Source organism: Staurois parvus, unplaced genomic scaffold (assembly GCF_062004578.1).
Source record: "Staurois parvus isolate SC_StPar_1 unplaced genomic scaffold, SC_StPar_1.0 ptg001362l, whole genome shotgun sequence".
Classification (NCBI taxonomy): domain Eukaryota; kingdom Metazoa; phylum Chordata; class Amphibia; order Anura; family Ranidae; genus Staurois; species Staurois parvus.
This window is the reverse complement of record NW_028319158.1, coordinates 58551-72500: the sequence shown is the minus strand read 5'-3', so window position 1 is coordinate 72500 and position 13950 is coordinate 58551. Positions and strand designations below refer to the sequence as shown.

The 13950-nt window shown below is 45.1% G+C and overlaps 1 protein-coding gene across 2 annotated transcripts in view; it reads right to left on the bottom strand.

Moving 5' to 3' along the window:
* The window catches only part of TDP1 (tyrosyl-DNA phosphodiesterase 1), a 207973-nt gene that overhangs the window by 185903 nt on the left and 8120 nt on the right, over window positions 1–13950 (bottom strand). For both annotated transcript variants that reach the window (XR_016308296.1, XM_089661659.1), the window contains exons 2-3: window positions 6729–7243; window positions 2626–2669 (exon numbers count right to left, since the gene is read on the bottom strand). Coding sequence is in view for 1 of the 2 variants with exons in the window: in XM_089661659.1 (XP_089517785.1) it covers window positions 2626–2669; window positions 6729–7243 (559 nt within the window). In the remaining variant the exon portion in view is untranslated. The remainder of the gene's footprint in view (window positions 1–2625; window positions 2670–6728; window positions 7244–13950) is intronic.

Sequence of the window (13950 nt, the reverse complement as noted above, 5' to 3'; positions counted from 1 at the left end):
GGCTCTTCTGGGATGCCCCAATCTGGAAACATGATCCAGTAAATCCGGACATATTGTTTTGATTTATGAGGATTTAAGGTGTGCATGACTATATCTAAAACACTTACAATACTCGTTTGTTGCTGCTCTCACATCACTTCTAGCCAATCTAGGCAACCATGCCATATTCCCTTTCATCTACCTCTTCTACCATTTTCTTTATACTTCATCTTCATCGCACATTCTTTTATAACTTCTCCCCCCCACCCTTAATCAGCGAGGACTTACAACACGTATATCAATTTTTGATACAGGGAGTTGCCTCTAGCTCTATTATTCTCTCAAAACACAGCGCTCGGCTCATTACCAAATATTCTCAAACGACTTCTTGGGAGGGGATCCTCTGGCCCGTTCCGACATCATTTTTCCACCTCTTTCTTATTTTTTTCCATCTTTTCTCCATACTAGCTTCCTTCTCCACTTTCTTCTCCTTCTGAATAGATCTACCTACCGTATTTGCCGGCGTATAAGACGACTTTTTGACCCTTGAAAATCTTCTCAAAAGTCGGGGGTCGTCTTATACGCCGGTACACATGTTAGGGGGCCTGCGGCATTAAGTACAGGGGTTTGCAGGGGCTGACGTCTCTTACCTGGATCCAGTCCCACGACGATCCGGTCCAGGAAGCGCGGCGTCTCCTTCAGTTCGGCCACTGGATGTTCGTGCGGCTGCGCGGCTCCGCCTCCTCACCGGTGATTGGCCGCCAGAACTGTAGCTCAGGAAAGGCACACAGGCGGCCAATCACCGGCGAGGGGGCGGAGCCGAGCGGCCCCGCGAAAATTGAGTGCCGGAGCAGCAGGTAAGTGCTCTGTGTAGAGGTGCTGCTGCAACCACATATGCTGGCTGCAGCAGCAACATACGAGAACAGGGTCAGCAAGTCTCAGTGGGAGGAATAGTGCCCCATCATTGGTGTCACTGATACCAATGATGGGGCACTATTCCTCCCACTGATACCAACGATGGGGCACTATTCCTCCCACTGACACCAACGATGGGGCACTATTCCTCCCCCCCACTGACACCCACGATGGGGCACTATTCCCCCCCCCACTGACACCAACGATGGGGCACTATTCCTCCCCCCACTGACACCAATGATGGGGCACTATTCCACCCCTCACTGACACCAATGATGGGACACCATTCCTCCCACTGACACCAATGATGGGGCACTATTCCTCCCACTGACACCAATGATGGGACACCATTCCTCCCACTGACACCAATGATGGGGCACTATTCCTGCCACTGATACCAATGATGGGGCACCTATTCCCCCCACTGATACCAATGATGGGGCACCTATTCCCCCCACTGATACCAATGATGGGGCACTATTCCTCCCACTGATGCCAATGATGGGGCACCATTCCTGCCACTGATACCAATGATGGGGCACTATTCTTCCCACTGATACCAATGATGGGGCACTATTCCTGCCACTGATACCAATGATGGGGCACTATTCCTGCCACTGATACCAATGATGGGGCACTATTCCTGCCACTGACACCAATGATGGGACACCTATTCCCCCCACTGACACCAATGATGGGGCACTATTCCTCCCACTGATACCAATGATGGGGCACTATTCCTCCCACTGATACCAATGATGGGGCACTATTCCTCCCACTGATACCAATGATGGGGCACTATTCCTCCCACTGACATCAATGATGGGGCACTATTCCTCCCACTGGTGTGCATTGGAAGAGGGGTAGTCTTATACGGCGAGTATAGCCCAAACACTACATTTTAGCAGGAAAAGTAGGGGGGTCGTCTTATACGCCCAGTCGTCTTATACGCCGGCAAATACGGTATCTTCTCTGCTCCTTTTTTTTGATTATCTCCTCTTCATACGCTTCTCTTCTACTTCAACATCCACGTCTTACGCATGACAACTGACATACGCTAAGCACCCCAGTTCCCATTCAAAGTTCTGTGATATGTCCTGACCTTCTTATCTTTGGATATATATCATAGCTCACCATTACACATCCCCTACACACTCTACTGACTCACAATGCCTCCCCTCTTTTGTCTCATCCGCCTTCAGAGTTTCTGTTCAGAGGTTCTAACTGCTGACATTTCGTGAATCTTTCTGATCAGTTTTCTATGCAAAATATTGTATTGCTCATATTGGTCAATCTATCAGTTCTGTTACATAAGTTACTTTGTTGCCATGATGCATCCTTGGAGTGTTTCATCCGCTGAGTGTTTGTAAATTGAAAAACTCAAATAAAGCTTTGTTTAAAAAAAAAAACAAAAACAAAGTAAAAACACTTAATATATATTCAATGCCCAATCAGAACATGCACTAAAAAGACTAAATTAATAAATGTTCAGTATAGGTGCAGGAAATTATTCAGGATAGGTGACTCTGATAATCCCAGTGAAGCATATAATCCAGTGACGTGCAGGAAAATGGTAAAATTGCACACTCACCAGATGCGCAACTTACATTTGTTATTTTTGTCTTTGCTTGTATTTAGAGTTTTAGATCATTTTAGCGCTGCACTACGTGTTTTACACCTGTATGTTGTGCTGTATCCCTATCTGTGTAACAATGTACAGGTGCGTCATACCTGTACGGAGGACACCAACGTCCCAAACAGCGGAGACAGGATATCTGCCGAGACAAATGAGTTTCAATTAAAAATGTATTTCAGTCTAGAAATTAAAAAAAGGAAATTAACTCTCTTCCAGTCCAGGCCAATATTCAGATTTCAGCGCTGTCACACTTTGAATGACAATTACTCAGTCATGCAACACTGCACCCAAATGAAATTTATATACTTTTTTGAGACAGATAAAGTTTTCTTTTGGGGGTATTTAATCACCGCTGGGGTTTTTATTTATTTGCTAAATAAAAAAAAAAAAAACATTTTGAAAAAAAAAACCAAACAAAAAAAAAAAAAAACAAACACGTTTCTGTTACAAACATTTGCAAATAGATAATCTTTCCTCATAAATTTAGGCCAAAATGTCTTCTGCTACATTTTTTTGGTAAAGATAACCCAAATCAGTGTATATTATTCAGTCTGTGTGAAAGTTATAGAGTCTACAAACTGTGGGATATATCAGAAAATTGATCAGTCCTGATGTACGATCTCATTTCTTGAGGCCATTAAATGTCAAAAAACAGTACAAATCTCCCCCAAATGACCCATTTCTGGTGGAAAGTAGACAGTCTGAGGTATTTAGTAAGGGGTATGGCGACTTTTTTGAAGTTGTCATTTTTTGTCACTATTTGTTTTTGAAAATTAAGAACTTAAAAAAATTGGGGTTTCTGTTCACATTTTTTTTTTACATACTGTCACTGCCAGAGCAGTACAGCTTGGTGTGGTGGTGATCAAGGACACTGCCTAGTGACAGTATGTTAAAAAAAAACAAAAAAATAATGTTTAATTTTTAAACTTTTTTCCTTTTTTGGAAATATTGTGACCAGAGGAGTCCAGTGTCTCCATAGTGACATTGCACTGCTCTTGGGGAGTGTTGAAGATCTTTAGTTTTTTACACTATGATTGCCTATAACAGTTATGATCGCTATTATAAACAATCATTTTTAGGAATAGGATCTATTCATTCCCAGTGTGTACTATTGGAAAAGCTGTGACTGGCCACAGATAGCACATAGTAAAGATGCACTGTGACTGATCCTGTTTGTACCATGTGATCATGGTGACCAATCACAGAGATCAACACAGCAGTACACAATGAATGGCTTTGAATGAAATCCATTCATTGTGTACAGCTTCACCCACTATAAATCTGCCTTCCACACCTACACCTCCTCCCTCCACGCCACCAAGCAAGCCTACTTCCAGACCCTCATCAAGACCCTCTCCTCCAACCCTCGCCGACTCTTCTCCACCTTTAACTCTCCACCCCCACCTCCACCCAGCACCTCACTCACCGCTCTTGAGATTGCCAATCACTTTAAAAACAAAATTGACACAATTCGCAAGGACATCACCACTGCTCAAACTCCCTCCAAACCCGTCCCCTCTCACACAGTTACCCCCTCATCGCCCCTCTCCCTCGACCTCACCACTGCTCCGACCTCCACCCCACCTAACACTCCTCACACTGAAGCCCCCTCAACACTCCACACCTTCGACCTTACTACCATCGAGGAGGTCACCAAGATCCTCTCTGATGCCCGCCTCACCACCTGCCCCCTCGACCCCATACCCTCACAACTCCTACGACCTCCCTCCCCCTCCATCCTACGTTCCCTCACCCACATCTTCAATCTCTCCCTCTCCTTCAGCACTTTCCCCTCCACTCTGAAGCACGCGCACATCACTCCCATACTTAAAAAGCCCTCTCTGGACCCCAATGATCCGAACAACCTCAGACCCATCTCCCTGCTCCCATTCACATCCAAACTGCTCGAGCGCTTAGTCTACAATCGCCTATGCTCTCACCTCAACGATAACAACCACCTCGATCCCCTACAGTCCGGCTTCTGCCCCCTACACTCCACCGAAACTGCCTTACTCAAACTCTCCAATGACCTCCTAACCGCCAAAGCTAATGGCCACTATTCAGTGCTCCTTCTCCTTGACCTCTCTGCGGCCTTCGAAACAGTCGACCACCCCCTCCTCCTCAAAAAACTACACTCCCTCGGCCTCAGAGATTCCACTCTCTCCTGGCTCTCATGCTACCTATCACAACGATCCTTCAGCGTTACCTATAATGCTACAACCTCCCCCTCACTCCCCCTCTCTGTTGGGGTCCCTCAAGGCTCTGTCCTCGGGCCCCTTCTCTTCTCCATCTACACCTCCTCCCTTGGCCAACTCATACACTCTCACGGCTTCAACTACCACCTCTATGCCGACGACACACAAATCTATCTCTCAACCCCTCGCCTCACCCCCGCAATCTCCGCCCGAATCACAAACCTACTGAGCGACATATCAGACTGGATGTCGCTCCACCTCCTTAAACTGAACCTCTCCAAAACCGAGCTCCTAGTCTCCCCCCAGCCCGGACACCACCCCCCATTGACTTCTCCATCATGTCCAACGCAGGCCAGAGAAATTGGGGTCATTCTAGACTCCGACCTATCCTTCCAGCCCCAAGTCCAATCACTAACAAACTCATGCAGACTCCACCTCCACAACATCGCCAAGATCTGCACTTTCCTAACCCCTGAAACCACTAAACAGCTCATCCACTCCCTCATCATATCACGACTCGACTACTGCAACTCCCTCCTCACTGGCCTGCCTCGCCGCTGGCTATCTCCACTTCAGTCGATCCTGAATACGGCTGCCAGACTCATCCACCTTACCAACCGCTCCGTTTCCTCCACCCCCCTCTGCCAATCCCTCCACTGGCTTCCGATTGCACAACGGATCAAATTCAAAATCCTAACACTGACGTACAAAGCCGTCCACCATACTGCCCCGAACTACATCACTGACCTAATATCCAAGTACCACCCAACACGCACACTCCGCTCCTCACAAGACCTCCTTCTCTCTAGTTCTCTGGTCTCCTCCTCCCATGCCCGCCTCCAGGACTTCTCCAGGGTGTCACCCATACTCTGGAACTCCCTGCCCCAACCCATCAGATTATCACCTACTCTCCTCTCCTTTAGGCGCACCCTGAAAACCCATCTCTTCAGGGAAGCCTACCCCACCCCCTGCTAACTTGCCGACCTCCTCTACTCTTTCAACCACTCCATCCCCCACAGCTATCTCCTCCTGTACCACCATCCCCTCCCTCCTAGATTGTAAGCTCAAAAGAGTAGGGCCCTCGAACCCCTCGTGTATTGCATTGTATTGGTATTGTTCTGTCACATGTTCTGTTCCCCTCTGTAATGTACAGCGCTGAGCGAACTATTGGCGCTTTATAAATACTGTATAATAATAATAATAATAATACAGCTGTCATGTGATCGCTGTGGTCGGTCACAATTACCTGGGCCGGCCCGGTACAATGATTGGTCATCTACTGTTGCCGCCATCATTTGACTATAGGACGGGCGGGAAGCAGTTAAAAATGAAAAGCTTTTAAAATCTCTAATTATATTATTACTTTTATCACACAATATAAAAAAAAAAAGTCTAAATCACTTATACTGTTCATAGCAAGATTACACAAAACAGCCAACAACATGTTTTGGGGAACAAAATACTCCCCCTTCGTCAGGGCTACAAGATTGATATCACATTTTAAAGAGGTAGTTCACCTTTACATAAAGGAAAGAAAAATTGTACTCGGCCTAAGGGCCAGCATCAGTCAACCCACTTTCTCTGAGCCCTAGTGCAATCTGTACCCACCCCCGTGGCTGTGTTTTGACAGGGAAAGGTGAAGCCACTAGATCCTCAGTCTGAAGGCCAGCAACACTCCACCCCATCCCGGACAAGCCCCCAACCTGTGACTGGACAGTGAAATGAGAAGCAGCACAGTGATGAGCTCATCTCTCTGCTCTCTCCTCCTATTAGAATTCTTCTTGTCAGCGTATGAACCTATTGGTTCCTTCTGCTGTTGCTTCTTCCCATACTACAGTTCTAATGTACAGGGTAGCAAGATACTGATGCCAGGTCATACATTTAATGATGTAATAATGATTACATTCATTTTTTTCTTTTATATCTGACTTCTGCTTTAATTCTTTCCCACTCTATCCAAATTTTGGGGGCTGGAGTTAGAATTGAACTAGTTGGGAACTCACCCTTAATATGAAGGGCACCGGTGTTGTACTTGGGTTTGATGCCAGTAACTTTGGTCAGGTAGAAGCGGAAAGGTTCTCCAGCCTGTAGGACATCCCAGGGGTCCTGAGAGTCGCTGGGAGTCTTGTATTTCTCCTTTGTGGTGGGGGTGGGGGTGGAGCCGAGGCTCTTTTCTGCTCTCGACACCTTTTGGGAGGATGGCTTTTTCACCTTCTGCACCTTCTTTGGCTCAGGTTCCTCATCACTGCTGGAGAGGCACCACCCCATGCCCTCTTTGTCCAATTTGGTTTTTTTAGCCGGTGATGGCTCTTTACCTGCCATCTCTTCAAACTTTACTGGATTTGACTTCCTCTTGAAAGATTCCTTCCTGGCTTCGGAGCACGAGAACTGAGGAGTGGGAACCACATGGTCTCTGCTCACCGGTAACGAGGAAGATGGATCTTTGCTGTCTTCCGACTCTTCATCGCTGCTAGACAATGTCCACTTTCCATGACTGCTCTGCTGGGAGCCAGAACTCCTATCACACAGAGAGAAAACAATACATAAACATAAAGAAGGCGGCACCACTATCCAAATCCTAGTTATTAAAGTGGTTTTAACAGCTGAAGAGTTTTTTTCTTTATCTTCATGCCTTCTATGCATAAAGGTAAAAAACCTTCTTTGTGCAGCTGCCCTCCCCCTCCCCCCAGACCTCCTTAAAATTTACCGGAGGCCAATCTCAATCCAGCGATGTGCACAAGAGCAGTCTCGCTCCCAGGTCTCTCCGTCCTCATTGGCTGAGAGAGCAGCAGGAGACATTGCCTCTGCTGTCAATCACAGCCATTGAGGAGGGAGCAGGGCAAGGCCGCACTCTGTGTGTCTTACAGACACACAGAGGCGGCTTAGGAGTGGGTACACACAAGTGCCCCCGGAGCAACCAGCTTGCTCTGGGGACACTCTGCAGGGGGGCAGGAGCACCAGTGGGGGACCTGGGAAGAGGAGGACTGGGGCTGCTCTGTACAAAACCATTACAAAGAGCGGGTAAGTATGACATGTTTGTTATTTGAAAAAAATAAACCTGAACCTTTAGTATCATTTTAATCCCACTATTCCTTCCATTGATACCAACAATGGGGCACTATTCCTGCCAACGGCATCAAAAATGAGACACTATTCCTGCCAACGACACCAACAACGGGGCACTATTCCTGCCAACGGCATAAAAAATGGGGCACTATTCCTGCCAATTACACCAACATGGGGGCGCTATTCCTGCCAACGACACCAACATGGGGGCACTATTCCTGCCAATGACATCAAAAATGGGGCACTATTCCTTCCACTGACACCAACAATGGGGCACTATTCCTGCCAACGACATAAAAAAGGGGCACTATTCCTGCCAACGACACCAACAATGGGGCACTATTTCTGCCAACGACACCAACAATGGGGGCACTATTCCTGCCAACTACACCAACATGGGGGCACTATTCCTGCCAACGACACCAACATGGGGGCACTATTCCTGCCAACGACACCAACAATGGGGCACTTTTACTGCCAATGACATCAAAAATGGGGCACTATTCCTTCCACTGACACCAACAATGGGGCACCATTCCTGCTAATGACACCAACAATGGGGCACTATTCCTGCCAACAACATAAAAAATGGGGCACTATTCCTTCCATTGACACCAACAATGGGGCACTATTCCTGTCAATGACTTTAAAAATGGGGCACTATTCCTGCCAACGACATAAAAAATGGGGCACTATTCCTTCCACTGACACCAACAATGGGGCACTATTCCTGTCAATGACTTTAAAAATGGGGCACTATTCCTGCCAACGACACCAACAATGGGGCACTATTCCTGCCAACGACACCAACAATGGGGCACTATTCCTGCCAACGACACCAACAATGGGGCACTATTCCTGCCAACGACATACAAAAATGGGGCACTATTCCTTCAACTGACACCAACAATGGAGCACTATTCCTGCCAACGACATACAAAAATGGGGCATTATTCCTTCCAACGGCATCAAAAATGGGGCACTATTCCTTCAACTGACACCAACAATGGGGCACTATTCCTGCCAACGATGTTAAAAATGGGGCACTATTCCTGCCAACGATGTTAAAAATGGGGCACTATTCCTTCCAAAAACACCAATAATGGGGCACTATTCCTCCAAACGACACCAATAATGAGGCACTATTCCTCTTTTTCTTCTCCCACTGGCTACAGTCTGGCCCCTCTAAATTTCTTTAGTAAACTGTCCCTCTGTTGTGAACTATTACACCGAGGACAAAGAGATGCAGCTTCTTTGCATGCTGGAAGATTCTTTAGGTCTCAGCTTATTGTACTTTACAAAACATGTATATAAAATGATTCTTTCCTGGGGTTGAACTTTAGTATCTCTTGATAAATCAGGTTGGTTGAGGTATGTTCAACTACTACGCTCCAAGAGCTGTTTTTTTTTTTCTTCTAAGCTCCGGAACTCCCAGGGTCCTTTTCTGGGTTTTGGAGATATTCCAGTGTCCATGCCTTAGAACTTTTAGCATTTACCATACATAATCTTTCTCGGGAGAGACAGGGCTTTCATTTGATACCAGATATGTTTTTAAATTCCTCTGCATCCTAATTCCTTTCATTAGAAAGAAATGGTGGAAATATTGTCTTTTCCTTTCATTTTTTTCAAATTTATGTATCTTAAAAAAATTTACCCCAAAAAGAAACATGACAAAGTCTTCCAAATATAAAGATAGCATACAAGTACAATTTTTACTTAATGTAGTGGAAAAGGTAAAAGCTCAAAGTGAATGCGTTTGATTCTAGATCTCTATTCCGCAATCGATGCAACAACACATACAGGAAAAAATGAAACAAAAAGCCTAAAACGTTATCATAACATTATAAAGGATCAAGCTGGGATGAGAAATTAGCATGATGGTGACATTTTTTTACAGCTTAGCAAATGCTAAAAATCTGAATGACATTTTTGATGCTCGTACAGTAAATGCAAATGTCATCAAAATCATCCAACATAATTATAGGGAGCCGAGGATTCGTCTGGGAAGGTAATAGCTGCCATTTGTTACATTTTTAACCTCTTAACCACTTGCCTGGAGGAAGATTTACCCCCCCCCCCCCCTCCTGACCAGACCATTTTTTTGAGTTACGGCGCTGTGTTACTTTAACTGACAATTGCGCGGTCATGCAGTGCTGCACCCGAATTAAATTTAAGTTCTTTTTTCCCCCCCACAAATAGAGATTTCTTTTAGTGGTATTTGATCTCACGTGCAATTTTTATTTTTGGCACTATAAAAAAAAAAAAAAAAAGACCAACAATTTTGAGGAAAAAAAAAACAGCATTTTTGACTTTTTGCTATTTAACATGTCCAGTAAAAAAAAAAAAAAAAAAAAAAGAAAGAAAAAAAAAAAAAAAAAAAAAAAATCACATTTCATCACAAATTTAGACCAAAATGTATTCTGCTCCATGTCCTTGCTAACAATATCCCAATACGTGTAAATTAATTGGTTTACATGAAAGTTATAGTGTTTACAAATGACGATACTGTAAATTATTTTTTTTTTTACTAGTATTGGTGGTGATCAGGGACTTATATCGGGACTGTGTCGCGCATTCTGACACTGGGGGGAACGGACATCCCCAGTGACACCAATACAGTGATCAGTGCTAATAAAAAGCACTGACACTGTACTAATGACACTTGGCAGGAAGGGGTAAACATTTGGAGAGATCAAAGGGTTAACTGTGTGCTGTTTCACAGTAAGCTGAATTGGTGCTTTCAACTGTACAGTAAGCACACTGCTATGCAGAGCCATATAAAGCAGTGTGCTGGAGCTGACAGGGGAGAGAACTGTATTGTTAACAAACAGTTCTCTCCCCCCCCGTCGGTAATACTCGGCAATCAGTCATCAGCTGGGAGCCAGTGACTGACAGCTGAGGCCACAAATAGTGGTGCAGGTAGGGAGCGCGCCCCCTACCTGGAAATGCAAAATCACATATACAATATTATATATATATATATATATATATATATATATATATATATATATATACACACACACACACACACACACACACACACACACACACACATATACATACACACACATATACACACATCTCTAGTATACAATGTATCTTTTGGTTTCAATTCTTCTCTAGTATACAATGTATCATTTGGTTTACATTTTTTCCCTCCTCGAGTATACAATGTATCTTGTGGTTTCAATTCTTCTCCTCGAGTATACAATGTATCTTTTGGTTTCAATGTTTCTCCTCTAGTATACAATGTATCTTTTGGTTTCAATTCTTCTCCTCTAGTATACAATGTATCATTTGGTTTACATTTTTTCCCTCCTCGAGTATACAATGTATCTTGTGGTTTCAATTCTTCTCCTCTAGTATACAATGTATCTTTAGGTTTCAATGTTTCTCCTCTAGTATACAATGTAACTTTATCTTTCCATTCTTCTCTTCTAGTATACAATGTATCTTTTAGTTTCCATTCTTCTCCTCTAGTATACAATGTATCTTTTAGTTTCCATTCTTCTCTTCTAGTATACAATGTATCTTTTAGTTTCCATTCTTCTCTTCTAGTATACAATGTATCTTTTGGTTTCAATGTTTCTCCTCTAGTATACAATGTAACTTTATCTTTCCATTCTTCTCTTCTAGTATACAATGTATCTTTTAGTTTCCATTCCTCTCCTGTAGTATACAATGTATCTTTTAGTTTCCATTCTTCTCTTCTAGTATACAATGTATCTTTTGGTTTCAATGTTTCTCCTCTAGTATACAATGTATCTTTTAGTTTCCATTCCTCTCCTCTAGTATACAATGTATCTTGTGGTTTCAATTCTTCTCCTCGAGTATACAATGTATCTTTTGGTTTCAATGTTTCTCCTCTAGTATACAATGTAACTTTATCTTTCCATTCTTCTCCTCTAGTATACAATGTATCTTTTAGTTTCCATTCCTCTCCTCTAGTATACAATGTATCTTTTAGTTTCCATTCCTCTTCTGTAGTATACAATGTATCTTTTAGTTTCCATTCCTCTCCTCTAGTATACAATGTATCTTTTAGTTTCCATTCCTCTCCTCTAGTATACAATGTATCTTTTAGTTTCCATTCTTCTCCTCTAGTATACAATGTATCTTTTAGTTTCCATTCTTCTCCTCTAGTATACAATGTATCTTTTTTTTTTTGTTGATATGCTTTGTCCTTTTCCATTCAAGAGGAGACAAAGTAAAGGGTGCAGGCTGTACTGTTATGAAGAACTGTGATAGCCAAGTCTTCCGCTAACACAGCGATCGTGTGATCAAGAGTTAGTTCTGCTGGATTGTTGGATTGCAAGCATTAGAATGATACCTGGTACGGTCAGTGACGGCTTGGGAGTGCGCTATGCACAAAACACAGGTATAAACATACGTGGCCCCATGGAAGAAGACCCACTTCAGTGACGCTACATATGTATAATTCCTTGTCTGCAAGGGGTATAAATAACTGTATTTTTTAGACTTTTTTCTTCTTCGTGGGGTTCTGGGTCAGGTAACAGGAGACTGTAATTAGCCAGCAGCAGATCAATAGAGCAAAGGAAGGATGGGCAACATCAGCTATATTCTAACCCTCAATCTGATAGGAAGTGTCATGGCTATCACACCTCACAAAAGATTAAACAGTGAACAGGGTGCCTAAGAAAAAGAAAAGGCCGAGTTCACGTAAAAAAAAAATATAATTATGCACTTTTTTTTGTAGGTTAAAAGGAGCCTGTAAAGCATTGCACTCATGATCAGCAGATCGCAGGTGCAATGTCAGCTCCTGCAGACTGTTAATGTAGCTGTCTGCCTATACATAGCGCTCATCAGCGCCCCTCGCAGTTCATTAGGAACAACAAGCTGTCTGCCTGGTGGCAGGAAGAACTCTGTGAATGAATGACGCAGTAGGTGGAGCCCCGCACTGCCATGTTGTTTTCGAGCCCTCATGCACACGGGGCTTTTTGATAGTGCTGGTAATGTTAGCTGTGTAAAGTCACCTTAATAACGAGTTATTTAGCATTTTTGCATTAGTGTTTAGCAGTGTTTTGCCGCGTGTAGTGGCGTTTTCCGTTTTTCGAAAAAAATTTTATCAAAAAAAATTTTTTTTCTGTCAAAAAAATCCAAAAACGCCAGTTTGCAGCGTTCTACTGTGTTTTTACAGCTAAAAAACTCCACTAGAAATTCACTAGTCCTGGGTTTTTCCCATCCAAAAAATGTTGATTCCAGGCTATGTGTGTATGGACACGTAGGAGAACACGCCGGGGATGGACACGTAGGAGAACACGCCGGGGATGGACACGTAGGAGAACACGCCGGGGATGGACACGTAGGAGAACACGCCGGGGATGGACACGTAGGAGAACACGCCGGGGATGGACACGTAGGAGAACACGCCGGGGATGGACACGTAGGAGAACACGCCGAGGATGGACACACGGGATAACACGCCGGGGATGGACACGTAGGAGAACACGCCGGGGATGGACACGTAGGAGAACACGCCGGGGATGGACACGCAGGAGGACACGCCGGGGATGGACACGCAGATGGACACGCAGGAGAACACGCCGGGGATGGACACGCAGGAGAACACGCCGGGGATGGACACGCAGGAGAACACGCCGGGGATGGACACGCAGGAGAACACGCCGGGGATGGACACGCAGGAGAACACGCCGGGGATGGACACGCAGGAGAACACGCCGGGGATGGACACGCAGGAGAACACGCCGGGGATGGACACGCAGGAGAACACGCCGGGGATGGACACGCAGGAGAACACGCCGGGGATGGACACGCAGGAGAACACGCCGGGGATGGACACGCAGGAGAACACGCCGGGGATGGACACGCAGGAGAACACGCCGGGGATGGACACGCAGGAGAACACGCCGGGGATGGACACGCAGGAGAACACGCCGGGGATGGACACGCAGGAGAACACGCCGGGGATGGACACGCAGGAGAACACGCCGGGGATGGACACGCAGGAGAACACGCCGGGGATGGACACGCAGGAGAACACGCCGGGGATGGACACGCAGGAGAACACGCCGGGGATGGACACGCAGGAGAACACGCCGGGGATGGACACGCAGGAGAACACGCCGGGGATGGACACGCAGGAGAACACGCCGGGGATGGACACGCAGGAGAACACGC